General features: G+C 46.5%; 1 protein-coding gene and 1 long non-coding RNA gene across 14 annotated transcripts in view; one reads left to right on the top strand and one right to left on the bottom strand.

The window, feature by feature from the left end:
* Positions 1–344: 344 nt before the first annotated feature.
* Positions 345–26,665, bottom strand: part of LOC311436431 (uncharacterized protein) — a gene marked incomplete at its 3' end in the record, with an annotated part of 39,973 nt that continues 13,652 nt past the window's right edge. For 3 of the 13 annotated variants that reach the window (XR_014692841.1, XR_014692842.1, XR_014692845.1), the window contains 2 exons: positions 26,417–26,623; positions 19,207–20,202 (listed from right to left, as the gene is read on the bottom strand). Coding sequence is in view for 5 of the 13 variants with exons in the window: in XM_084518594.1 (XP_084374720.1) it covers positions 19,172–19,239; positions 20,039–20,202 (232 nt within the window). Of the gene's footprint in view, positions 2,977–11,450; positions 12,498–13,049; positions 13,135–17,240; positions 17,262–17,636; positions 18,692–19,141; positions 20,203–26,416; positions 26,624–26,665 lie in introns of those variants that run through there. The other 10 variants (XR_014692839.1, XR_014692843.1, XM_084518594.1 and 7 more) reach the window with 10 other exon arrangements.
* LOC311436432 lies at positions 14,055–20,900 on the top strand. Its single transcript, XR_014692851.1, has 3 exons — positions 14,055–16,836; positions 19,071–19,207; positions 20,358–20,900. It is a non-coding gene; the product is annotated as an uncharacterized lncRNA (long non-coding RNA).

Genomic DNA, 26,665 nt, shown 5'->3' with positions numbered 1-26,665 from the left:
CTGAGGCTTCTCTGAGACTCCGTTTTCAGCAGGCGCTAAAGGAGAAATTGCTGGTATTGACCAGAGAAAACTTGTTTGAAGGTGTCGCTTTTAAGAAAGTTTGTGAGGTGCCTGTGCTCAGTGGGGAAGATGGAAGTGCTGAAAGTCCTTATTCATCTAACAGAGCGTTAGGTCAATGGGAAGGTAGGTGGCAGGGTCCTACTTGAACCTGGACCTTGGAAAGAAACCCCCAGAAGACTTTTGCTTGGCTTTGCAGGAAATAACAACCCTGCTCCCCAGTGAAATCTGGAGCCTCAGAGAGGCCTCCAGCACAAAACCTCTATTTAACTTAGGTGCCAAAATGGCCGTCTCCTGAGCATGCCCTACACACTGTGTCTCTGTAAATGTCCTACACAACCCAGTCAGACACCTCTGGAGCCTGCAGTCGGTCTCACTGAGGTGCTTCCCTCCCTTCATTGACCTTGCAGGAAAACTGGGGTGCCTCCAGGTGGCAGCCCTGTCCACTCAAAGGAGGTGTTTGTTGTTCCTTTGAGAAGACGACCAGCAGTGGAATTAAGCTGGGATTCAGCCCACCGCAGCAGCATGGTGGTAAGATGGTGCCTTGTGTCTGGTGGTGGTGCTCTCCACTTACACAACAGGCCAACACTTGCAGAACTCAGCCCCAAACCAAAGATGTGGGCTCCAGGCCCTGCAAGCCCATGGACAGGGTCAGAGGATCACAGGAGTGACCCCATGGCCTCCATGGCACCTTCAGTCCTGTGCAGGACCAGGCTGGAGATTTACAGGGCAGAAGGATGAGCATGGAACCACGTCTGGGCCTTGGTGACTGTGGCATGCAGCTGACTGGTTAGAGACAGGAACTTGGAATTACAACGTAAAATGTAATTAGATTAAAAATATAAAGGTGTAATCTTTAATATTACACAGAAAAGACCACTACCACCAGCAAAAAGCCACCTTCTGGCACTGGGTGGTGAAGTCACCATGTTCCTCCTTTTGTGCTTGAGGAACACGTAGCAGTTGTTGGGAAGAGAGGCTCCTCAGCACTGCCAAGGTGTAGATGGTCAAGCCCCCACAAGCATGTTCTTTGTGAGAAGCCAGAAATCTGCACGTGGCATCTGAGAGGCTCTTCACATAGCTTGACCTTGGTCCTTTCGTGGATGTGATCAAAAACACCTTGAAGGATGGCTTAAAGGAGTTTAAACTAGTAATAAACCATTCACAAGTTGACAGGAGTAAGGAAATCTGGGTGTTCCCAAATTTTGCGGCTCGGTTTCTATTCCCAAAAGAAGGATCAAAATCTAAATATTTCCTGGATCCAGCTAGCTTATTGCTCACAGGCATTCCGGAAAATGCCTTTAGTTTCTTACCAGAAAGGAGACTTGTTAGGCAGACCATGCAGAATTTGAAAATTTGCTTTAATGCAGTGCAAAAGAAATGCAAAGAACTGGCATCTGAATTCTGTTTCATCTAATGATAGAAATCCCTCCTATTTATACTTGTAATTAATGATGATTTTTTTTGTTTGTTTCCGTCACAATGCACAGAATTATTTCTAAATCATATTTGAGACTTCCAGCAGAAGAGGTTAACTAATACTGTGAACTCATCCACCCAGGGGAGCTCTGAATTAATGTGGTATTTAAGTGGGGACATCAAAGCAGTGATACCAAACAAAATGCTATTAACAGTTTCTCACAAGAAAAAAAAAATAAAAAATTAAAAAATGTCAGTACCAGGCTTTGGAATGAAGGAATGGCTGTGGATGGGGATTAGGTGGCTTCACCCCAGTGCTGAATTTATTTGATAGTCAAAACAGGGGCTGAGAGTAGCCAACATTCACTGATGTTTGTGGATGTGTTGGCCATGGTCAAGGACGTCATGTACCCCCTGAGAAGGGGAAGAGCAGAAGATGAAGTAGAACTCTTCTAGCCTGCACTGTCTTCCCACCAAGTTCCCCAACAACAGGCAAACACCAAAGAGGGTTGCTATGGTTTGGGTAATTCAGCATTGAGTTTGGACTGTGAGCTATCTGCTTCTTTTCCCACATCATCTCCCACTAAGTAGTTCAGGGAGCTGCTCCACCCGGTGGCTTTTTCTTTTTTCCTCTTTTTTAGCTAGAAAGCAGACTAGTTCCCCATGTTCCCATATGTACTGCAGCTCTGCTACTGGCAGTAAAAAGCCAAATTCTTTGAATAAACTAGAATTTGGTTGCCATCCTTTTGTCCTTTGATTAAGGGAAAAAAAAAAAAGAAAAAGAAAAAGAAAGTGAACAAAATATTTTGCGGAGAGCCTCTGTGTTTTTCAAAGCTTGCTTATCTATCTTACAGCAGTGTTTTCATAACTCCACGCCACTGATCAAGTCAACAACTTATAAGGGCAGGGTCAGGCCACTAATTAAGCAAGAACTGTAGAAAAGATTTAAGTAGAGTCTGCGGGGCTGTCCTTTTTCAAATGCCAGGTTCATTTACGTGACCGTGCATTTCAAATGGGTCAAGAGAACTTGACTGTAAGTACCCAACATACTGCTGTGAATTAATATTTAATCAGATGTACAACACAGGGCTGAATATTAAAGCTTATCTTTGATTTTGACTTCTACGATTTTCTCGGGTTTCTAAACCCCTCTGAAAGTACTCCAGCGTTTCATAATAGTTTTACTCATGTTATGTTTCTTACCAGTGATTAAAAGTATTGCGAATGTGAATCTACAAAGGGAAATCTAAGCATGACCTCATCAGCGTAGAGTATGTGGGAGACTAATTTAGTTCCATCCCTATTGGTAATGACAAATCAAATTGTTCCTCCAGTTAAATCACTAATATAGCAAGGTTTTGCAACTCAGCACATAACATGCACAACAAATCAGTTCAGTCTGTACACAAGCACTGCTGGCTGCCTTAAATCTGGGTTCATTTCTGGTTCCAAACTCTATTTGTGTGCAGTTCAGCTGAGCCATCCCAGGTCCCTTAATACCTGGAAAGAGGGAAAAAAAAAAAAAAAAAAGTTAATCTGTGCTCCCCGTGTACCGTGTATTAAGCACTCAACATTTATAACCCTGCAGCCGATCGCTTGGCAACGTCGGGGGGAGGAAAGGCTCACCTGATGCACTATCGGGCTCGCCTCGATTGCAGGGGAAGAGCGTGGATGAAACGAGGTCAGGCAGAGTAAGCTCACCCTGCACCGAGCGGCGCTCGCTCCGCTCCATAATGAAATTAATCAAGGTCATTAATTTGATCCTGTTTTATTGTTATAACATGAAGCTGTAATTTGAGGTGGCTCAAAGAGGCACAGTCTTATCTGTAATTATACCTTTATAATTACATTTGTAATTTAAAGTAAACATTTTCATGTATTACTGTAAATAGAGTGTGTATTATAGAGAATAATGCTGTCTCATGCTGCTTTTCAGCCAGAACTGCAATATTGAAAACACGGGCTGTAAATAGGATGGGGAGCTATTGGAATCAGTCAGTTAAGTGCTATTCAGCTTGTTTTTAAGAGGCTGCTTTATGTATCATTCATGCTAAGGTTAAAACTAAGTCTAAAACTCTATTCAGGCCCAAAATCAAAGGCTAGGGCACCTGAGATGTATAAAGAAGAATACCTTTGTACTAACTTTTAAAAGTAGCTAAAATATTGTAGATCCAAGGCACGGAGATCATCCTCACCTGGGGGATGCTCCAGAGCTGGAGGAGCTCCAGGCGGCTGACAGCCACGTGCCAGAGACACCTCGACACGGATGCTTGTGACGATGCCAGGAGGCAGCAGGGACCAACAGTGCCAATCCTGCAGGGTTTGGGTGCAGAGAAATGGCATCGCTCGTCCAAGACAGGGATATGAAAGCACCTTCTGTCTGCACAGCCAATTTGGCTGCCTGTGTTCCCCCCAGGGCTCTGCTCACCGGCTGTCTCCACGGCATGCATATGAGCTCCCTCCTGTCTCTGCTCTGGAGCAAACCAACTGGTTTCTCCCAAGAAGAAACCTCGGCACGACTGACAGGCTGCTTTTTCCAGGGTTGCCCAGACGGAAAAACCTGTCATGAGCTGGACCAGGCTCTACCTTGGACAGTCCTCCAAACATCTTAGGAGACCTCATGCCCACTGACCTTCACGCCATGATGCAGAACACAAGACACTGTCACGTCCTTCTGTGGACGTGCAGTTCTGGCAGTGCCTTTCATTATCTGGAGAATTTCAAACTAACACACAAAAAAAGAACTCCAGGATGTGATCGTTATTGACCCAGGTTCTGTGGAGCTCTGCAGGGAGCTCAGGAAAGACCTTTGCCAAGCATGACCATGGCTTGTGTCCTTCAGAGAGTGCTTGGTGGGGTGGACGCGAGCCAGTCCGTAGCAATGAGCCTACACGTTAATGTGACCTCCGAGGCATTTTCCACCGCGACAACATGTACAGAAGCTTTGCCAGGTAGCCAACACTCACTGTTCTCTTCTCTTCTCCCTAGGACTATTTCTGGGCTTTGCAAACCTCTGCTTCCCTGTGGCTCAGTGCTCCGGCAGCAAGGTGTTGGGGACCCTCCTGAGTGGCAGAGGTAGGTGACGCAGAAATGGGTGACAAAGAGGTGGGTGACCCAGGTCCTGAGGTGCAAGGACGGGTCTCCAGAGGCAGAGGAGCCCAGGGAGTCCAGGAACAAGGGAAATACAACTGTGTTACTGGGCGAAAACAGCTCGGGAGCAAGTCCCATCCCTGCTTCATTTGAGAAGGAATCTCTTGGAGCACATAAGAAATCTGGCAATTTACTTTAGATAGCTGAAAAGCAAAAGTTGAGAAATTTCTAGTGTAGTAAAAACTGAATTCACACATTTAGAGAGAAGGGGGAGTGAAAGCTCCGGAGGCTTTCACTTACAGATAACCTTGATGCAGCTGCCAGCAACATCTGGATTGAGCCCCAACCAGATTCATGTCAAAATCTTCAATATGAAGGAGTTTAAAAAGTAATGTTACCATTTTAAAACTTTTTTTAAGATGGTGGGAAAAGCAGCAATGGCCATGTGGAGGCAAAACCTGTGCCCGAGCACTTTGTGTTGGTGTTGTGCCTTGCCAGGAGAGCCAGGGCCCACCACGTCCTGCGTGCGTGAGGGTCTGTGCTTCATGGCTAAAAGGCGGCTCCAAAGCTTTCATGCTGCTCGTCACGGGGGTGCTGCTGGAGCATCCAAAACGTGTTTGCAAGCAAGCATTTGCCTGTACTTGGCTTATTTCATTCTGTGTTTAAACACACACCTGAGAAGAGTCATAAACAATTTGCAGTGAAGCCTGCCTTCCCTCACCGGCAATAAAAGCCCTCATAAAAATGTTCCAGTATGTCTCTGCAAAGTGAGTACGTGAACGTGGGTTTGTAAGAGCAGAGCGAGAACTGGCTGAGGAGGGACCTGGCAGGCACCGGACGAACAACGCATACAGGAACCTCAAGGCACAGCCATCAGGTCAGCCGGCTTTATTGTAACCTGCCATAATTTTTAAAAGTGACATGTTATTTTTGCAACCTTAATTTCGGGGGTTTCTCATCTGAGACTATTTATATGAGACCGCTGCTCTGAAAACACTTGTTCACCTCCTGACAAAAATAAATAAATAAATAAAATTTTTTAAAAAGAGAATCAGCCCCCCCAAATGTTTCAGTCTAAGCACCCAAAACTAATGGTCAGTCTTGAAAATTTGGGGTGTGGAAACGATCAGGGATGGGCAATAAAACACTCCACTTCTTGTGCAAGTGCGTGTTCCCATGGGGCCCAACCAGGTACCTGCGGGGGCCCATTTCCCAAGCAGGGCAAGATTTTTGTGAGCAATCCAGACACATCTCGTTACATCCAGCAAGAGAGCTCGAAATGGGTGCAAGTTTGCTTGGATCACTTTGCTTATCCAGCTGTTGCCTCGGGGCGGGTGTCCCCCTGCAAGGAGTCGTGTAAACGTGTAGAGCCAAGTGCTGGGACCTGAACTCACTCAGACAACACAACCTGGGACAGCTGGGAAAGATTTTGTGCCTTGGTGAGTACAAACTCCGGGCTGGCTGGGGTGATATCAGTGGATCCACCAGCACGACCTCCAGAACTTGACTCCCCATGGTTTTTTGGTCATTCTTATCCTTCTCCAGCATCTCCAGTAACAACACATCAGCAGCTCCCTTGGTTGTCTGAGCAGAAATCTCCCCTGCGCAGGCTGTTATTAAATTCTCTTATGTCTTCATTAGATATCAGATGTGATGAAAGAAGGTGACATCTCCAGGGAAATATTATATGGGGTGTGGGGACGGGCTGCTAATGTACTGGGGGAGACAGAGTGTCTGCAAATGTAATGATCTTCTAATGCCCTGATGTAAGTACTGAGATCCAGATCTTTCTTTTTTTCTTTTCTTTTCTTTTTTTTTTTTCTTTTTTTTTTTTTTCTCTCCAAAAAGCAAAAAAAGCAAAAGGCACTTATTTCTTTCCTCTTGCCCGACTGTTTTCTCTCTGCCTACTTGTCCCCCCTTTTTTAAGGATGTTTTTGGTGTCTTTGCTTTTTATTATTTTGCCATTCTTCAATCTTCATCCTTTATGTCTTAGCTGTTGGCACGACTGATGAGTTCTGCTTTCTCCGTGACAGCTTTGTTTCAAAGAAAAATGGCAAAATCACTGCATAATCAGCATGTGATTTTTTTTTTTTTTTTATTTATTAAAAAAGGAGAGAAGAAGATGGATGCAGACTGTGGGGGCAATCCCTGGTGCTTTGCTTTTGCACATTGGAGTTTGCGAGGAGGATGAGAAGGGAGGTAGATGGGAACTGCTGCCACTGGGCTGGGCTCAGAGCTCCCCGGTACCTTCCCATGCAGAACAGGTAATTTACATATCCTGCTATTTTCATCAGCAGCTCTAAGCCTCTTGAGGACAGTCCTTGGCATGTCCCATTCCTGCAGCAACACCAGAGCTGCCCTGACCTGGTGCTGGTGCCAGCCCTGCTTTGAGGCCACGAGCTGGACCAGAGGTCCCCAGAGGTCACTTGCAACCACCTTTTCTGTGATTTTGTGAGCCAGCGCTGTGAAAGACTTCTTTTATCTCACCCAGCACCTTTCCATCTGATATCTGCTCCCTCCCTTCCTGGAGAGCCCTTGGGGGAGCAGCTCCTGTTACTGGGGACCAGCAGCAGGTAGGCAACGAGGTGTCTCCTGACCCAAAACACTTCTCAGCAGCACTCACGCTGCCTTAGGCTTGGCTATTTGACCTCACCCTGCCCTGTCGAGAGGGTAAATCCCTGTCAGCAGTGATTCACCACCCTGTCCCCCCATGTAATGGGAGCCTGCCTCGTGCCGTGGGCGTGAGCTCTGTCTCCCGGGGAGCCAGCCGGCAGCCACACGACATGCAAGAGTAAAGTCTCTTACTTCAGATTTTCAGATGCTTAAGCTGTGTTTTTCTTTTACTGAATATCCAATGGACAAAATAAATAAATAAATAAAATCTTAAAGTTCTCTTTGCACTCGTTTTTAGCTGTAAGTGAATTGGACGTTTCTGGCTGTCTGTAGCAGGGAAGGCACTCCGTGCTGCAAGGAAGTTTTCTGCAGTCTGTTTTCCGCATATGACAGAAGAATGATCTTCCCTTTCGGTAGAAATCTTGGCCCGAGCAGAGCGCGGCGAGGACTGGTGATGCTGCCGGAGACGTGCACGTGCTCCAGAAATTGGGCTGGTGCCCGTGCTGTTACAGTTCCAGGTCTGAATCCAGTTCCCTCTTTGCAAGCGGATTTCCCTTGCGCCTGTCTCTACAGTGGATGTGCTCACAGTGCAATCCCACACGCTGCTCTCCCCCCTCTTTTTGGGAAGGCAAATCACAGCCCTGTTTGCTCCCAGAATGCGTCCGCATCGCAGCTGCTCCGTTCAGCTCTTCCCAGCCCAGCGGTCACACGCAGCTGCTCGTTAAGCGCACAGAGCCCAGGCTGTAACGAGGGAGGGTGCTGGCCCTGCCCGGGGGGCTGTGACTCCTGGATTGCCTTGAAAATAGTTTTCTGGTTTAGCAGACCTGAGAGGCCGAGGATCTTCACATTTGTTCTACTCGCTGGTTAACTTCAGATCTGTTTTAATGCTCGTAGCAGTAAGTAGTTACAAAGAAAATCCTCTACTGGAATTTTAGTAATTAAAAAATAAAAATAAAAAAGGAAGCTATCATCTGTGTAGAGATAGATTCGACTGTGTGTGGAGCTTTTTAGGCTCTTGGTTTAAAAAAGTGTAATCCCATAAACAACCAAATTGGCCTTACGGGGGAGAGAGAGAGTGTTCTGCAAGCCAGAAAGCAAGCACTGTGCAAATTGCTCTCTAATAGATTTCTGAAGGTGCTGAAGGACACTTGCTGCCTAATCTAGGCTGGTGTAATTCATATTTTATTCCCATCCATTACTATGATGGTCAGGGACTGATGTAGGATCCTCATGGCCTGTCCAAGCTGCAGGTAAGATGACCAAAAGTGAGATGATACCTAGCTGGAAATTTAGGAATTTGACGTAAGGAAACTAAGATACCCACAAGGGGGAAAAAATAAAAATAAAAATAATAATAATAAAAAAAAAAACAGCTAGGAAAAGCCATAGGCGCTCCCCAGTGACAGAACCGTGTGACTTAGCAACAGGGCTCCCGTGGGGAATAAGGAATGCAAACGGCCGAGGCAGCGATTTATTGCTGCAAACACTGGCACAGGCACAGAGGGAGCCGCACGCCTGAAATGAGCCCTCGGCACGGCCAAGCAGGGGCACGGCTGGTCTGCTTCTAGGAATCGCCCCTGTGTCACTTGAAGTGCCTGTCCCTCCTCCTGCCACCTTCCTCAGCAAGCTGGGAAATGCCAGGCGGTGAACGGGGCATTTCTCTGTGTCGGAGCATCCCGGTGCCTGTGTCTGCGTCCTGCACCTCCTGCAGGCGGGAGGGTTCGGGTCACGGCACCTTGGCTCGCATCCCTCTGCACTACCAGCTATCTGTCCAGGAATGTTATGTACTCTGAAGTCTACGAAAAGGAAAACAATAGAACCCCCTTCTCTGCTCTGCATGTCTTTTGTAAACATTGAAGATCGGAGTAAAATAAACACATGCCCAGTAATTACATGCCACAGACGTTCCCTTGCAGTCAGAGTGTGATACAGGACATGCAAGCCCTGCGGACAAAATTATTAGCAGAGTTTCTCTTGGTTGGCACAACCCCCTGCAACAGTACATGCGAGCCAAATTAATGTTCTCAGGATGGCAGGAAACACGTTTTCCTCCAAGTGTTTCCATGAGCAGGCTGGGGGTGCTGAGACGGGCTGTGCAGAATGGAGCAAATTCTTCTCAAGTGCAGGCTTGCCATATGAAGTGGTACTGACCTCAGCTTCTGAGCTCCCTGGTGTTCTGACCGGCTTTCTAACGATATGAGATGTGAATACTTATTCGCAAATTATTTTCACTGAGAAGTGTCCGAGGGCCTCTGGATTCAGCTGCTCTCCAAAATCAATGGCACTTCTGAGCCATCACCGCCTCCATCCCAACTGCAACTCAGCTGTGCTGCACTGGTTCGATGTGACCAGGAATTAAAATACTGGGGCTTGGGGTGTTTCTTGTTTGTTTGTATGCTTGCTTTTGTTTTGTTTTGTTTTGTTTTGTTTTATTGGTTTTATTTTCTTTTTTTTTCCCTTCTGACTGCCAAATCCTGACACTTTGAGGCTGTCTCTTTGAGTTTGGACTAATGCTAAGCAAATTTTTGGTGAATGTTACTAAATAGTTGTCCAGGATGGGAAACACCAGCACTGTTTCAGCTGAAATATTTTCTTCTGTGCCCTCCTGAGTGACATAGCTTTGCTCTCCCTTTGCAAAGAGCAGGTTTCTTTGCTGTTGCTTCTGTAAGGTTTGAAGGTTTGCAGCCCCTGGGCCATCGTGTGGCCGCTGGAGCTGTGCTCCACTGGCCAGCTTCCTTTGCTTAGCGGTCATTAATGCTTTCTTCATTAGCCATTTCACATTGCAAAATGAAAACTGCTTGCATCAGCTGCAGGCTCACTGGAGATGATAAACCTGTGAATGTAAGACCCTGTCCTGTCATGAATGTGAGCAGCTGGCAAATGTTGACTCTGGGCTCCACTGCTCGCAGCTTGGGTTGCCCAGCTTCATACTGCTCTGGTTTATGAAGTGCTGTGAAGTGGGATCAGCCCAGAAGTCCTTTGCTGTGACATTTAAGATACTTCCTGAAGCATTTCTCCCCTCTTGCTTTGTCACACAGCATCCTCCCCTCAACTGCAGGTGTGCAAAGTGCTAACACCGTAATTTGTGTACAGCAGACAGGGATGCACAGGGATACACATGGCTTTAAATAAAAATATTTAAATGCCCTGAAGCCACTGGTCTCAAAATGTGGGGAAATTTCCCTGTTTTCAGCTTCACCATGAGCTCAGTGCACCCTGTTAGCAGGAACCTTCAGCCCAGGAGCAGGAGGTCCCATACCCACAGCCAAACATCTGGCAGCACATCTGGCAGCCGCGCCAGCCAGCTGTGCCCCTTCCTCTGCTGCTCGGGAAGGGCGGCAGCACGGGATGCAGCCCGTGTGGGGAGGAAACAGGAGCCTGACACCTCACCGAGGGGAAATGCAGCATTTTTGTGGGACCATCTTTGTGGGCACCGCAGCGCAGGGTGCTCTGATGCACCTCAGGCAGCGGCTGTGGCACCAGCGCAAGCACCCACACCTCTCAGCAGAGGAGTTTTGTTAGCACAGAGAACACCAACTGCTCAGGTTGAGAGGGGAGGGTAAGGCAGCCTTTTGCTTGGGAAACGTAGAAAAGTTGTGCTCGAGGGCTGTGCAAGCTGAGAACTGTGTAAACAGAGCAGATAAATTATCCCCTAAGTTACGAATGTGCTCAGAAGCAGAGCTACAGCCAACCTTTGCATTAGATGGGAACAGCTGCATACTCCATAGCCTCCAAATTTCCATAGAAACTTGGATCAGACATAGGTTATCTTCATTTTGTAAATGTTTTAATTATTATGCTATAATATTGTTCTGTGGGGATTGCAACGCTAAGCCAAGGCTCAGTGGAAGCCACATTTTAAAAGCTGTTTCTCTAGACCATATTTTACGAAAAGCGAGGCTGTTTCAGGATTAAGACTTATGGTTTCTGATAGATTTGATTTTTTCCATGCTACTGCATGCACTGCTTTAAATAAATAAACTCCCACTGAGCTTGCTACTCCAGTGGGACTGGATTGAACTTCCCAGGCATGCATGAATTATAAAGTCAGATCCATGTTCCTGTGGAGAGGAAAACTGCTGGCAGAAACCATCAGCTGATGCACATAGCCTGCCTTGGCCACTTGAAAAAATAAGCCCTGGCTGCACACGGGTGGATTTCCACAAGCCCAAGGGTTCATAGGGTGCAAAAAGGTGGCCCCTCGCCCTGATGGGAACTGCTCTTGCCTTGCAGCAAGCAGACAAGTGCCGCAACTCCTCCACGTCCTGGCCACTGAGATGGCCCCACTGATTGCCGAGCGGGTGACAGGATGTGGTTTCTGTGTGCACGGCAGCCGCGCCGTCACTGATGTTTACAAGATCAGGTACCGGGGTGGAAGTGCGGCCCCAGAGCTCTGGTAACATCAAAGACTTTCCCACGGCGAGGGCTGCCGGCGCGGTGGGGACGGTGCCTTGTATGGCCACGTCCCCACCGCGGCCACCGCAGTGACGCCTTCCCCCGGGTGCTGCACAGCTGGAGATCCCTTCGTCGGTTTAATTTCAGTAAAAAGAGCTGCAGGAGCCCGGTTGCTTTTGCCGAGCACCACGAGGCACCCAGAGGTGTGGTTAGGTGGGTGCAGATCCAGGTGCGCTCTGTGCTGTCTGCATTGAAAACCTATCCTTGTGCTCGGTGAAATCCTCCTTAAATAATTTGTCTTTTTAGGCCTGCCAGCCGCGATGCTCAGAAGATGTGAAGCTGTTTCTTTTTCCTTGCAGGGGAAGTTTTGCTTGCATTTTCCTCTGCCTGCCCACAGTCTGATCCCACAGGGCTGGGGGGAGCTCTCTGCCAGAGCCCATGAGAAAACCCATGAGCTTCTTACAGCTGTTGGTTTTTATGTGCCTCTCCTATAAAATGAGGTGTCCTGCCGTCCTGCACGATACCGAGTGGGGGAAGATGCAGCCCAGCACCCACACCAGCATTAAGTCAACAGAATATATTTGCACAGATGCAGCAAGCCATGAGTCAGAGCACAGCTCCTAATGAAAGAGAAGTCTTCCCAGCCAGCACCGTGCTCGTCATCGATCAAGGCAGTGATAAAGCAGCTGGCCCTCCTCGCCCTGATCAGTGGTTTGTTCTTAGGCTACCTTTTAGCATCCCTTTGGCAGCAGCTGCTGCAGGCTGGGCTTTCATCCCCAGCTCCCGATGTGAACGCTGACCCACCTGATGGCTTGTTTCTGGCAGCGGTGTGGCCACTGGTGTCCTTCAGTAAGGGGAAGCCAGCATGCTGAGAAACGAATTTTCATGGAGAATTGCTTTGAGATGTACAAAATCTCACTTCTCTAGAAAAATTGAAAGGAAATAAAATAGAAAATCGACAGAAAGAACAATTTGAATTTCCTTTCCAAAATGTTTTGGTTCAATTTCTTCCAGTCTCATACAAAAATGTAATACGTATGGTGTATAATTTTCAAGGCTGAAATTGGATTTCATGGAAATCAAACACTTTGATCTACCTGAAGTTAAGCAATTTTGGAATTGCAGTGCCTGACAAATTTATTACCCGTTTCACAGTAGAAACCAAATTCCAAAATTTCAGGTTTGGTCATAAAACAAAAAAATGTCTCCCTCCTGGCTCAGTTCTGAATAAAATATTTGGTTCCCTGCAAAACCCCAGTGCTGTATTTATGACTAGGATGGTCCCTTTCACCCCACATCTAAGACTGCTGTGTTTCCATGTGGGATTTCTCAGCTGTGTGTGTCGACGGGCCATGTGCTAGGCAGATGGTTTGCAGAGGGGCCATAAATCGGAGGGTTTCAGGACATATCCAATTTTCCGCGCGTGCCCTTAGCACCTGCACAGCCCATCCCCAGCTGTGCGGCCTCGCCCCAGGCTCGGTGTTTCCTGTGCATTGGCTGCATTGGGATTTCTTCCGATACTTCGGTGCATTTTAAGGTCTCCTCCAGCCTGCAGACATCCTACGGAAATATAGAAGGAACTCAAAGTCCACCCAGACTTCCCCAGCAGAAGAAAAAGGGGCATCTGAGGCAATACCTTTAAGGTATTAAGTCACAGCACATTCGTTATGCACAAGTGAGGAGAGCAAATCTACCTTGTAAAATGCTCGTGTTCTCTCCCAAGAGCCTTTCTCTCTTCCCCGCTATAGCTGATCCTCTTGCACCTCCTCTTTGCCTGTAATTAGATGGCAGACTCTAAACCTGCTCGTGGCAGGGCTCTTGGCCGCCTCACTGCACACCGCTCACAATGGGAATTGTGCTCATAATTATTATTATTATTATAGTAACATCTACAGGGCTCGGGCATTGTGGCAGGCATTTTGCAGACACATAGGAAAATGTAAAGTCTTTCCCTAAAGACTTTGCAATAGCAGGCAAGATTCAACAAGCGGGAGGCAAAATTAGAAGGATGGGTTCATGCTGGGGATAAGCAGCCAAACCGACCCCGCTGCATGCCATCTGAAGCACTGGCTGATAAATGCAAATGCTTTCCATAGAAAGTCATTAAATGATTTAAAATTTTAGGCCAATGTTAGTTGCACCTTTTATTTATTTATTTATTTATTTATTTATTTTTCCCAACCTTAAAATTTTGCAAGCCTTTGGCGACCTGTTTTTTGAAGTCATTTTGGAAAGTGAAGTCCTGATGATGTTCAGGGAGATGGAAACTCCTGAACACCTCTGCTGCTTTCAGAGGCAGAACATCTTTCAACTACAGAGTTTCAAATCTTTCCTCCTTCACCTACAGAGTTTTTAATCCTGGATGTGGGGTTAAACATTTTTGAGTCCCGATATATGAGAATGAGGGAGATGCATTTAAAAGAAGAAGAAGTATAAATAAATTAAAACAGACACTCACACGCACAAAGAAACAAACCTACAAACTTTATCTAGAAGTGTTTGTTTATGAGGTAATTATGGCTTTTTTTCACAGGTGATGCTGCCAGGAGCTCTTTATATACAGGTAAAACGCGCGTTTACGTGGGTTTTGACACTTCAGACATGCTAGCAAAACATTTCAGCCTGGATAGGCGTCAGCTTATACATTTATAGGTATTTGAGGAAAAAAAATAGCAGCAGTTCGTGACTCTCCAACATTCATTTGAACAGTGTTTGCCACCAGGAAGATGTGACATGTCCCTGTGCCCCAAACTGGGGCTGTGGTGCCCCCACTAGAGGGAGCCGCGGGGGCTCGGCCTAGGCCCCGGGCTAGGCCCCACTGTCTGTGTGACAGGCTGGAGGTCATCTGGGCAAACATTTAATAAATTGAAACCCTCAGAAAATCAGTTCAGGGTGTGTTTTGGGTGGTTATTTTTCAAGGGGCCTTTGCGTGGTCTCCTTTGGCGAGCGAAGGTGTTGCCAGTCGAAATGAGCTGTGCCGAGCATGTGGGCTTCTCTCCACACAGCTCTAAGGATGCACGAGAGCTTTGCAGTCCTGAAAAAGCCTGACTTCTCCAATTCAGGGGAAATAGACAGAAATTTGTGACTCTGTTGTGACCGTTGTGACAGCGAGCCAAGGGAGAGGGAGGAGCACTCGAAAATTTGGCTTCAATAAATAGTTCCTTAAATTCAATGAGTCATGATTTTCTTTCAATGCACGCGGCTGTCTGTGCATAAACTCCAGCCCAGTGAGAAAAAAATATCCTTCGGTCATTCGTGAGAGCGGGTAATGGTTTCCTAAGGATTAATTCCTCCTCAAAGATACCGTCTGCATTCCTCTGGAAGATGCCCTCCCACAGGCCCTCTCACAGCGCAGCACTAAAAATAGTGCTCAGTGCTTCCCGACGGCAGCGCAGGGTTGCCATTTCTCTGGGTAGGTGGGTGAAGCCGCTTTAATTTACATAGCTCGACTCAGTTGAATTTGCATGATAATGTTGTTAATTATCCACAGGTTTCAAACCGAATGACGATGCACAAAAAGATAAGGCACAGTCCTATTTTTCTTTCCTTATAGGTAAAAAAAAAAAGTGCATGTGGTTTGCATAATTAAAATGGATTATTTTTTTTTCCGTATCCATTGCAGGTTGAGGTGCAGGCTCCTCTGTCATTTGGCTGCTCGCTCCGTGTGCATGCTTCTGCAGACCCATCTTGTGGTAGCTCATTTGCCCATCCATGCTGCTGGGAGTGTGCATTCAGCCCCGTCAATAATCACTGGAAAAGGCTGTGCAAGACACGCTGCTGTTCTGCTCCTCTCTGGCTTTGCTGCGGGATGTGCTGTTTGTGAAGGGCAGCAGCAAACCCTTCCTCTTATCTCCACGGAGATAAAGCAGCCAGTGGCTAAGGGTGCTTCTTCATGAGCAAATTCACAGGGTCTTTGCAGCACATTTAGTCCTTGGCTTTTCTGTGATGGTGGCAACTAAGTCCTGGCAGCAAGATTTTCCCCTAGAGATCCCCGAAACCCTTCCCGGCCCAGGAGATTTCCCATAAAATTAAAACACAGAATGTTTTTTCTACCTGCTTTTCCTTACATCATTTTTTCAGCCCATATCTTCAGAAAATATCAGACGCACTGTCTCTTCTGAGTGACCAAAGCAGCATCTCAGACGTACTGTCTGAGTGACCAAAGCAGCATCTCTTCTCCATTTAAAAAATGACCTTGTGGAAATGGGGATGCTCCCCTGAATTTTGTTGTCCAGCTTTGTCTGAAGCCCTCTTCTAGTCCCTTTCCCAAGAACAAGACAAGGTGGCTGGGGATGGAGGAGCACCTCCAGTCCTGGCACGGGAGCAGGAGTGTGCCTGGTCCAGATGCTGGGCAGACCTGGATGCTGGGCTGATGACATTAATGGATTGGGGAACTGAAACTACTGCCCTGGAGAGGAAGCAAGATCATGTCTGCTGCTCCCTTCACACTCTTGGCTTTGTTTGCTTTGCATGGCTGGTTTCTGCTTGGATAAAAAAAAAAAATAAGTCTCCTGGCCCTTCGAGATGAGGAAACTCTCAATGTCAAAAGGAGGTTGTGAGGGGTTCAAGATGTGTCCTTCCCCTGGGAAAGGGAAAAGATGCTCCCATGGGACCTGATATATCCGGGACGCATGAAGCCCTATGTCTGCTAATACTTAAACAAACGTTAATTAAAACATTTTAATTAGGATGTTTTGAGAACTGTGCATTGGTCTGTGCATGCCCTTTGTGAAATATTAAACACCCCTGCCCTTCCAGTGGAGTCCTTCTCCCCAGGTCTTCCTGCAAATGGGGTTTGACACCCCTGACTATTTTGGAATTAAACAAACTTCTGCAAAAATCTTAATGTGATCTTTGATGTTACAGTCAAAGGAGCACATGCCAGAAAATGTTTTGCTCTCTCCACTTCATCATCTAGCTGTGTTTGTTGATATTTTCCCATCAGGCCCGACAACAAACAGCTGATTAACTCGTTAGCTGAGAGCATCAAAGCACATGGCGAGAGCATGAAATCTCCTGCTGTGTCCTCCAGTCACTCCTCACAGCTCGGTGGTTTCTGCAGGGCCTGTCTGGGTGCGATCTGTCTGTCCTGCACAACTGCCCGTCTTGAAGACTTGTGGGCAGAAGTGTGCCCCCTCTTTCTTCATCCAACTTTTCCATGTTTATGGCTGTGCTGCTGCCAGGAGCTCCTCAAGGCAACATCATGTGGAGGGTCTCCTGTGGAGGTTCTCAGCCCTGTGATCACCTGCAGATACCCATCAGGTACCCCATGTGTCTCTTCCCTTCCACCTTCTCTTGCTTCTACCCCAAGGTCCTCCTGCCCTTTCTCCTTTTCATCTCCAGCATGTTCCTACATACATCCAACCAACCTTGCTCTCCTCCTTGCATGCACTCCTTCCCCAAAGCCTTGGTCCTTGATGTGTGGGGCTGGCTCAGAGCCCAGCAGGACCACGCTGGCTCTGCGCTTCTGAGCTGGTGAAGGGTCTGCATTTATTGGCAGCACTGGATTCAGGTCCACTGCGTGTGGCACACTTAGAAGGCAAAATAAAACAGACTTTGCACTTGTAGAGAAAGAGGAGTCACGGATGAACTTCTTGCTTTTCTTCCAGAGTAAAGATCTCTGCAAGGACATTGCTCGCACAGACAGCACATGGGGATCGAAGGTCCTGGAGAACTCATCAGAAAGGCTAATGGGTTGGTAACAAATGGCACGATGAGGGAGAGGAGATGGGCAGGGCTAAAGTGTTTTTACATCTCTAAATCTCAGTCTTGGCAGCGGTGCCGCTGCTGAGCTCCTGGTTCTCCCGCGCCCTCCTCCTTTGCAGCCCCTGGGCCTGTGCTTTGTTTGGCACCAAGTGCCAAATCAGACACTGTGAGCCTTGGTTTTGCAAATCTGCAACACAAGCAGGCGTGTTTGCAAAGATGGGCGCACGCTCACGCACCCAACAGCACCTGAAACCACCTCCTGACACAGCGCCCCACCGTAATGAGGCACAATCCCAGGTGTGAGGAAGTGGTTATGTTTTTTTTCCCCCTTTGCATAAGGAGCTGCCACGGTGTGCCTGAGAAATAGATATCCAGCAGCAAGCCGCAGGCAGTGTGAGATGACAGATACATGTTTAAATAATGTCTTTATTCTAGTTGAGCTGAAAAAATAATTATTGAATTTGGGTCTTCAGCCAAGAAGCACCTTTGTTTCTGAGTGCTCATTGATTAAAACATATTGTGCTTTCAGCTACATTACCCTTCACACGGAGTATTAAAAGAATATCTTCATTTGGAAGAGAAAAGGAATCTAGAGAGTGACCTTAATGTTTCTTGAGATTTGAAGAATTTCACCAAGCCTCGAGAAACTCCTACTTTTAAACTGGGCTAGAACAGGAAGTTTCTCTTGTATTGTTATTCACCCAAACGAGCCCTGGATTATATTTAGTCCCATTCATTCAGCACAATGAAAAGTGAGACTCCAGCCAACTTCCTTAAGCAAGGTTATTAATAAGCACCAGCACTAGGTGGCCGGCCATTTCGAAGTGGGGAAGGTGATGTACACAGCACCACCACCCTCCCTCCTCTGACCAAGGTTCCCGGGGGATTTGACCACTCGAAGCATTTATGACCTCTGCTGGGTACCTGAGCCTAAACATGGACCCAGGTGCGGCTTCCAGCCTGGCCCTGTGTGCCTGTGCTCCAGGGGAGCTGCAAACAGACCATCCAGGGGCATTTTTTGATTGATGGGGCTGTGCTGAGGGCTTGATGACAGACAGGTGGCCTTACGCATGGCAAACTTCATAAGTTTTCTTCCATTTTGTTGGCTATCACAAGGATTTGAAGTATCTGAGCTCCAAATATCTCCTGCCTGTGCTCACGTAATTCATCCTATATGACTGGAGGTTTGGGCCTGCCCTGTAGGAGTGAGCACCCTGCCACTGTCTCCAAGGGGAGAGGTCTGGAGCTGAAGGGTTTTGCAACACTTCCAGCAGTGGGATACACTTCCCTTTAGGTCTCGAGCAAAATTCAGGCAATGTGATGTCTTGGCTTTGCTCGAACAGGAAAAACGAGTCGCTTCCCTCCTCCTGGGAGGGATGGTGGGGAAGGGGTGGAGGTGACCTCTGTGCTCCTACAAAAGGAAAGCACAGCAACATGTGGCTGTCCTCTTCACATCAAGGAGCTGTGGTGGGATGTCTCTGCGGGTTATGGGTGCAATAAAATAAAGGAAATGATGTGTGTCAACCACAAACTATCGCCCTTGGGGTTCAAATGTTGAGGATGGAGGAAAGCTAGTTTAACTTCTCCCTGCAAACTGCCCAGGCACATGAAATAAAAATTATCTGAGGATCTGAAAACCAGCCACTGGTCCTGGGAAGGTGATGGTCAGCATGGTCATGGGTCCGTGGACCACTTGAATCCTCCATGCTCACCACATCAGCAGTTATGGCTCTGCTTCTTTCTTCCCAAAGTTCATCAATTTGCACCTTTCTGTCTTTGTGCAAACACAGGCATTGCTGTGCGGCACGTGTTCCAGCAGGATTTAGAAGATCTCAGCTGTGAGGACTGTAAATGGACTTACCTTTTAAAGAACACCCGAGGCTGTGTACCATTAAAGCATGGCATCTTCAAAACCGGCACAAAGCAGGTAGGTAGGGCCACCTAAGCCAGCCAAACGTGCTATAAAAACAAGTTGTAAAAGAAACAACATATTAAGCCACAGAATTTCTTCAAATTTTAGCAAGTTTTATGTATGTGCATGGTTGGCACTGCTCTGTTATTCCTGCCAAGCACTCAATTAGCACTTGAGTTAATAAGATGTTTTAATAGCTGTTAAATTAATCAACAACTCTGACACTGCTTCCCAGTGTTTTCCACGGGAAAGCCTTCTTTCAGCCCAGTTCCTATGTTATCAGTGTCACTAATTATTTGTGTTTATTCTCTTTACTACACTTATTTGATTTCATTTGAAATTAGATGCAGTGATAGGGGATGTGTTTTCGTGTTTTTCTGTAATGTGCTGAATAGATGAGGATTAGAGCTCCCAGCTATGAGAAAATGAGTACTCATAAGCGTTTGTTCAAACAGAAATCACAGAGCCTTTTTGACAACTGTCATAATCCCTTTGATTTGCTCCTCGTCGGTGCTTTTGTGAGTTTGTTCACGGAAACGTTTGCCAAAATGAAAGTAGTGCTAATAGAGGTAAAAACATGTAACAGCCCCGGAATACTTGTGAAAATGTTTGGGCTGCCCTGTGCCACAGCTATTTTTTTCTGGTGGTCTGACAGCAATCCAGGCAGGAAAAAAAACAATAGTTTGGGGTTGAGCTCATCAGTCCCTCAAAACAGCAAGTGTGCTAAAAATAGAAGGAAAACACCAAGTAGAAGAAATTTACAAATAACTGAAGTATGTCCCCCAGACCATGGATTTAGAATTGTTTCATTTGGGAAATGTCAAAGAACAAAAGCAAGCACATGACCTGCGGGCAGCTCGCGGCTCTGCACCAGCTGGGTGAGGGTGGTGGGATCCCATCGAGGCTGGGAGCAGGGTCGGAACACGAACGGGTTGCTGTAGGGCTGGGTATCTCCCCAGGTTCGTTCAAGCCCATGCTTCTGCTGTGAGTGGAATAGCCTAGGGCTGGAGCTGCGCTGAGAGCAATGAAAAGCTGTCATAAAATTATGTCATGTGCTGAATGTGCCAGCCTGTCGTGTAATAATAGCTAAAACTTTCTGTAATTAAAACAAGTAGCTAGTTATGGTGTCTGACTGTGATCAAAGCTCTTTTGTCTGCTCTGACAGTTGGCACATGTGAAAGATTTTGGCTTACACGGAAAATACTGTTGTGGTTTTTCTCTCGGTTTTAAATGGCAAGAAACATACATCTGAGATTATCCCTAAACTGAAAGAAAACAGTAACGGGAAACTGAGAACCAGAATGTGCATGACGTAAAACGTCTACGATGTCTGGCAGAAGCAGCCCCTGTGCCCCGAGACCATGCCTTCTGAGCAGTTGACCCGCTGCTGCAACGCAAGCAGTTGAGTTGTGTCGTTCTGTTTTTCTGCAGAGATGGGAATGAGGCTTGTGGGAGCATTCCCAAAGGTACCGCGCTGCCTTTGTAAAGTAAGAATTGCTTTTGCATAACAAATATTTGTCTGAATTGTGACAAAACAATTGTCTCCCAGTAAAGGATTTTTTATTGTTGTTACTTGGACTGTAAAATATTTGAGATTGAAGCTACCTTTCTGTTTGTGACATTTACATTATTTTTCTGTACTTATGTCTGGTATCTATATTACAAAATACAGGGGTTGATGAGTAAATATAAACTGGTTTTGCCCTCAGATTCCTCTTCATCTCCCAAAAAAACCCTCAAAACTAATCCAGAATTCCTCTTGTATTGCTGAAAACATCTACTTCCGCTTAGAAGACTCTGGGAGGACAAATATAAAGAAGTTGTGAAAAAACAGATGTGAACTGATTGGCTGAGGAACATCAGCCAATAATGCAATGTCCTAAACATTATTTTAGGCAACAAAACATAATCTGAGGGAAATGACCATCAGAGCGTACTGCTGAGCACTAGGATTTTTCCATCCTTTTCCTCAAGTTCTGAGGTATGTTGTGTGAAGATTTCCTTCTTCCACATTTTGTGTGCAGTTGTGTCTTTCTGTGTTGCTTCTAATTGCAAATTGCATTCTGTGAACTCAGTGGGCATGGGCTGAGTTTTTCCCCAAATTCAGGTATGTTTGATGTGGGTCTTCTCATCTTGGTCATGGTGAGCAGAAAGGATTGTGAACCCTTTGCTCTACCTTCAAAAGCCACCCTGTGTTCAGGTGGGCCTACACCTGCTGACCAGAGGTTTTTCTACCTTAGCAGCTTATCAGAGAAAACAGGAAATCTTTCTCCTCATTTGCATAACTGGCAAATTCAATGATCTTCTGTCATCTTGGGCCACCTCTGCTTTAGAGGACTTCTCTGGGAATGGCTGGGAGCTCTTTGTGCAGTGCTTGCAGTGCCCACAGACTCCCTGGACCTTTTGGTCCTGGAGCAAACTGCCAAGTGCAGGACCCCGTCGTCCCTGGAGCCTTGGCAAATATTCACTGCCAAATCCTGTTGACTGTCATGAGGGTCTCCAGTGGTTTGTATCTTGGTATTGCCCCATGTCGACTGCGCCTTATCCATTTTCACTCTTGGCTCTGCATAATTCTGGGTGGCCATCCAGGGTGCCAGCACGGTGTGCTCACATGGAGAGAGCAGTAGCACGACAGCTTTGGTCCTTACCGAAACAAACCCTCGGAGCAAACATGATGAACCACAGCACTGTGCAGGCTGCAGGCAATGGTGTCGTTCACATATCCAGGGACATTGCTTCCAGGTGGTGACAGGGGGCATTACCGTCATGTCCAGCACCAACAAGCAGTGTGCTGGGACATTCCCTTGTCCCTGGCAGGAAGCTGTTGACCTATGGAGCTTTCTTATTAGATTAATCTATCTGCAGCTCACCCTCAGTGAATACCTTTAATTGACAGCCTGAGTGATCCACCTCTGATGGAAGATGAGCATTGGCATCTTGTAGACTAGATGACATTTGGAAAGAAGTGTATTAGCTGCAGATGCCAATGCAGGGGGACCGAGCCTGCTGTCCTCAAAAAGGAAGGGGTCACAGGCTGTGGCTGGACCTGTTTCTGCTCCTATGCTTGGTCTGAGTGCCTGAAATCTCATAAATGGTGATGGAGATTATTCCATGGTGCCCAGGTACAGGCAAGAGGGAAGGGTCCCTCGCCAAAATCCCCGTCCCGCTGGGTGTTTGTACACCCATTGTGTGGACGTGCGTGTTGACTATTCACCACTAAGAACCTTGCTTACCATAAGCAACCTCTCTTTTTTGCTTACATAGCCTTCTGTGGAGTTCTCTCGAGTCCTCGGGGATTCATTCCACTTGATAAAACAAAAGAATTGTTTGGGTACTATTGTAGTTTGAAGTGTTTCTCAATATTGTATTGTCTCACACCAGGATACGGTTAAGTAGGAGAGAGATGGAAGCTGTATTTCAAGCTGGGCTTGGGAAAATTATACTGTAATTTGCATGGCTGCACTAGATCCAGGAATCCACTGTGCACAGCTTAGCACTTTCTCAAGCTGAGAAACTCCAAAGCAGAAAGGTTCCCTGAAACCTGAAGCTAAACAAAATGTTGCTCTTTTGCACCATTTACATTTTTGAGTAATGTGAGCGTTGTACAGATGGTTAGGGCAACAAGGTTCCTGGGGCAGGTCTAGGAAAATGGTACCTTCCGTGATAGTAACAGAATTTCTTCTGTGGTATTGAACGTGTTGAGTATTGGCTTTCTGTGCTACTACTGTATTGACTCTTAGCTTTTTTTTGGCAGAATATAGCTTTTCTTTTTATTATTATCTGTGTCTGTGTGTGTATAAATGTAGACATACATATGCACAAATAAGTATTTATGCACATATATACACACATGGCCTGGGGCACTTGTCTATATCTGTATAAATTCCATTTGGATTCTAAAACTTAAAGTTTCTATAAACTTTATTTCTCAGTGCCAATTAAAGTGTCTGTTTTATGGCAGAAGAATGATCTTAGCTCCAAATCAGGGACCATCAGCATCATCATGGGAGCCCTTGACTTTTCGGGGATCTCTTCAGAGGTGCTACTTGAAGAAAAAGAACAGAAAATCTCCAGTCTTGAGAGATATGAAGAGATCAGGTCCCACTGCAGAAGGGACAGACAGTCTAGGGGAAGAAAAAAAAGAAGGGAAAAAAAAAAAAAAACAATCTAGAAGCAGAAGACTGAACAGAGAAAGAGGGATGAGTGAGCCAAAGCTATATGCCATTTCTTGAAAGACACCAGTCAAACCTCAAAGGATTCAAGAGGCAGTAAGTAATCCCAGAAACAGAAAGGCATTTGGGTGTTTACTGTTTTTCGGAGGTGCTTTTATTACTTGCTGGGCTTTATAAGCATACAGTATAAAGCAAAGATGACTTTCCTCTGCAAAGTTTTCATGTACATTAGCCTGTCACACACACGAGATGCCAAGAGGGGCAAACTTGAGGAATGGAAAATTAGGGTAGAGTTATGGAAGAAATATTGAGCTCAGCGCAGATGGGTAGGAGCTTCTCTGCCCCAAAGGCATCAGTCCGGGGACTGCAGCATTGACCCAGCAGGTCCAGAACTAGATGGTTGCCTAAATCCAGATAATTGAAAGCTCATTGACTGAGGTGAAGCTGCTGGTAGCATCTGCAGCGCAAGAGTTAGATGGAGTAACAAAGGACCCAGCGAACAACGTATTTCTGAATCAAGTAACATCACTTTTGAATAAAGCCAGATGTGTAACATGAGGGCAGTACATATTTAAATAAAAGCTTAATCTTTAAATCTGAAGAGCATACTCCCATGGCTGTCACTGAAGTGAGTGCAAGATAAAACCCCAATATAATATAATAAACATGAAGAATTCCTGGAGGGAGGGATCTCGGGGTGCTTTGCAACAGTAAATGATACAGAGAAGACTAATAGTTAACAGTTTGCTGCGAGCTGGGGTCTCATCTGGAAACCTTTGCAGAGAGGAATGGGGTAGGTTTCCAGCTGAACATGAAGTGCTGTAGGAAGGAAGTTCAATATCCCCTCCCTCATGGCCATGAAGAGTTTGAGAATATTCTACTGGCTTTTTCAGTAAATCCTTTCTCTGTAACATGCAGTTCAAGTTCCTGGGCTCCTTAGCTGAGTGCAGTCCTGCTTCCCTGTACCATGCAAACCCATGAGGTCCTGAAGTTGGCTCAGAGGGCGTTAGCTGCACCATAAAGGTTTTTTTAGTTGTAATTTTTGATTGAAGCGTATGTAGTCTGCCCAGAAAAAATGATGAGCAAAGGCGTAAGCAGCTGTAATGAACATCTAGGTGCTGTGGTCCATATTTCCACCTCCCAGAACAAGCGGAGTAAATGGGCCTGGTCGTGTCCTTCCACCTCTGTCCAGCCAGCTGCACGTCTCCAGCTTCTGGCAAAACATCTATCACCCTGACAATGGTGAATGTTTCATGTGGTCAGAGACTGCTGGAGAAACAGGACAGAAATTCATCCTGTTGTGCTAAACCCAGCAAGTAGGAAATTATCTGCATATAAATGTAATTTATGCTTTTCCACTTGGAAGGAAATCGCCTTATCAGCTCACTCTTGGATGAAAACAGCCATGGACGCTGTGAGCCCAGCCAAGTGCCCTTGCTGAGAGGAATCAGTGGCCTTCCCTGATCACTGGGTCCATGCGTTTCTGGCCCTCTGGGGAAGAAGTTGTATCATATTGCATAAAGCAGGTTGCCAGACAGGGCTGCTGAAGGGGAACGGGGAGCATGGAGATAGCACAGCCACCACATGCTGAGCCAGATATTGGGAATGGATATGAAAGCAGAGAAGGAGATGTGAAGCTGGAACAGGTTTGTTGGGTCAAATGCCCTTTTTTTTTCTCCTTTTAAATACACCGTAGTCCTGCTGCCACTCAGATCAATGAAAATGGTGCTATTAAATTCAAAGCAAGTAAGCAATGCTAGGCCTTAAAACCGGTGACAGCTTTTCCTCCTTGCCAGAATCTTCAAATCGTAGTCCTTCCTCATTTCTCCTTTTCTCTGTGTTTTCATCTCAAACTGCACTGGGTCAAACCCATGAAGTCCCATGGCAGGGGGCTGGAACTAGATGATCTTTAAGGTCCCTTCCAGCCCGAGCCATTCTATGACTCCATTCTCAGTCCTATACAGATGATGACTATGTGTGCACAGGTGGACTAAGGCATTCTAGTTAATGAAAATATAAATAAATCTGGAGTTCCCTGCTGCAGCAGTATATGAAAACCAAACCAGTTACAAGGATTACAGGGTGGCATGAAGGTTAAATACAGTGCTCAGAGATGCAGCACAGCCACATGCAACAGCACAGTTGTCCACATGTCCATCAGGAAGCTCAGCACCCCCTTTAAACTCTCCTAAGCAATCTCCTAGGAGGACATATTTTTATTCCATGTTCTCTGATGGCCAGAAATGAGATTTTTTTTAACCTCAGAAGAGCAGTGATGTGGCTGACACAAATCAGAGTTTGGCAACACCTACTGGTGGGCTCCATGTGCTTCTCGTACAGGACTTGAGATGCAAATTTCTGCTGCAGCCAGCCTGGTGTGATGGGGTAGGCGCTTGTGCACTGCTCAGCTGCTACTTCCAAGGGAGTCTGCTACACTGGAATACGTCTTGAACGCCCAAAAGCTGAACTCGGAGCAGGAGCGAGCCTGACAGTGGGCTGATTTCATGGAGCAGGTTTAGGAGGACTTTTTGTGTTCAGCTCAGAGGTGGAGACGTGGAACTGCTGAGAAAGGGGGGGGTTTAGCTCTTACAGATTTTGTTCAGTTGCTCCAATGAAATAAATACACCCGCCTTAAACAATTGAACAAGATATTTACTGCCTATGGTTTAACAACTGTACTAAGTCAAAGGGACCAGTCAACTAGAGGCTTATAATTCTTTTCTGAAGAGAGGATGAGAGAAGAAAAGGAGATGACAATGCAGTATTTATAATAAAGATGAAACGAGTGGAACTCAATGGCGCCAGCAGCCCCGGAGCTCCTGCTGCTCGGGCTAATGCATTTTGCATTAGCACGTCTGGATATCTGGCACTGGAAGGTCCTGAAAATGCTTTTACAAAATAGTGGCATTCTCAGACGGGCGGCATTTCCTCCGAGCACCATCACCAGCAGCTGGGATGGGCAGCCCCTCCAGCTGGGAGCGTCACCACAAATGTGTCAGGCAACTGGGAGATGCTTTCCACTTGCACTTGGGTTGGTTTTTGCTCCACTCACCTCTGCACATCGATAAAAAAATGGTTGAGTCACTGGCATGCCAGTAATATCCTCCTTGGAGAGACCAGCCAGCACCTGCTTGGGCAGGGCTGGGACATCCATCCCTGGCCGGGAGCAGGGGCTTTTCCCACCCTCAGCACCTCACCGGGGTCACGGCTTCCTCACGTTATCACGGGGGATGCTGGGCAGCTGGACTTTACAGTTAGCCTGTGATCACAAAATTACATCTGTAAGTAGGTTTGCTCAGCA

Source organism: Aythya ferina (assembly GCF_964211825.1).
Source record: "Aythya ferina genome assembly, chromosome: 4".
In the NCBI taxonomy this organism is placed as follows: Eukaryota; Metazoa; Chordata; class Aves; order Anseriformes; family Anatidae; genus Aythya; species Aythya ferina.
Note: the sequence above shows the minus strand (reverse complement) of the source record. Positions and strands in the feature narration are given on the sequence as shown.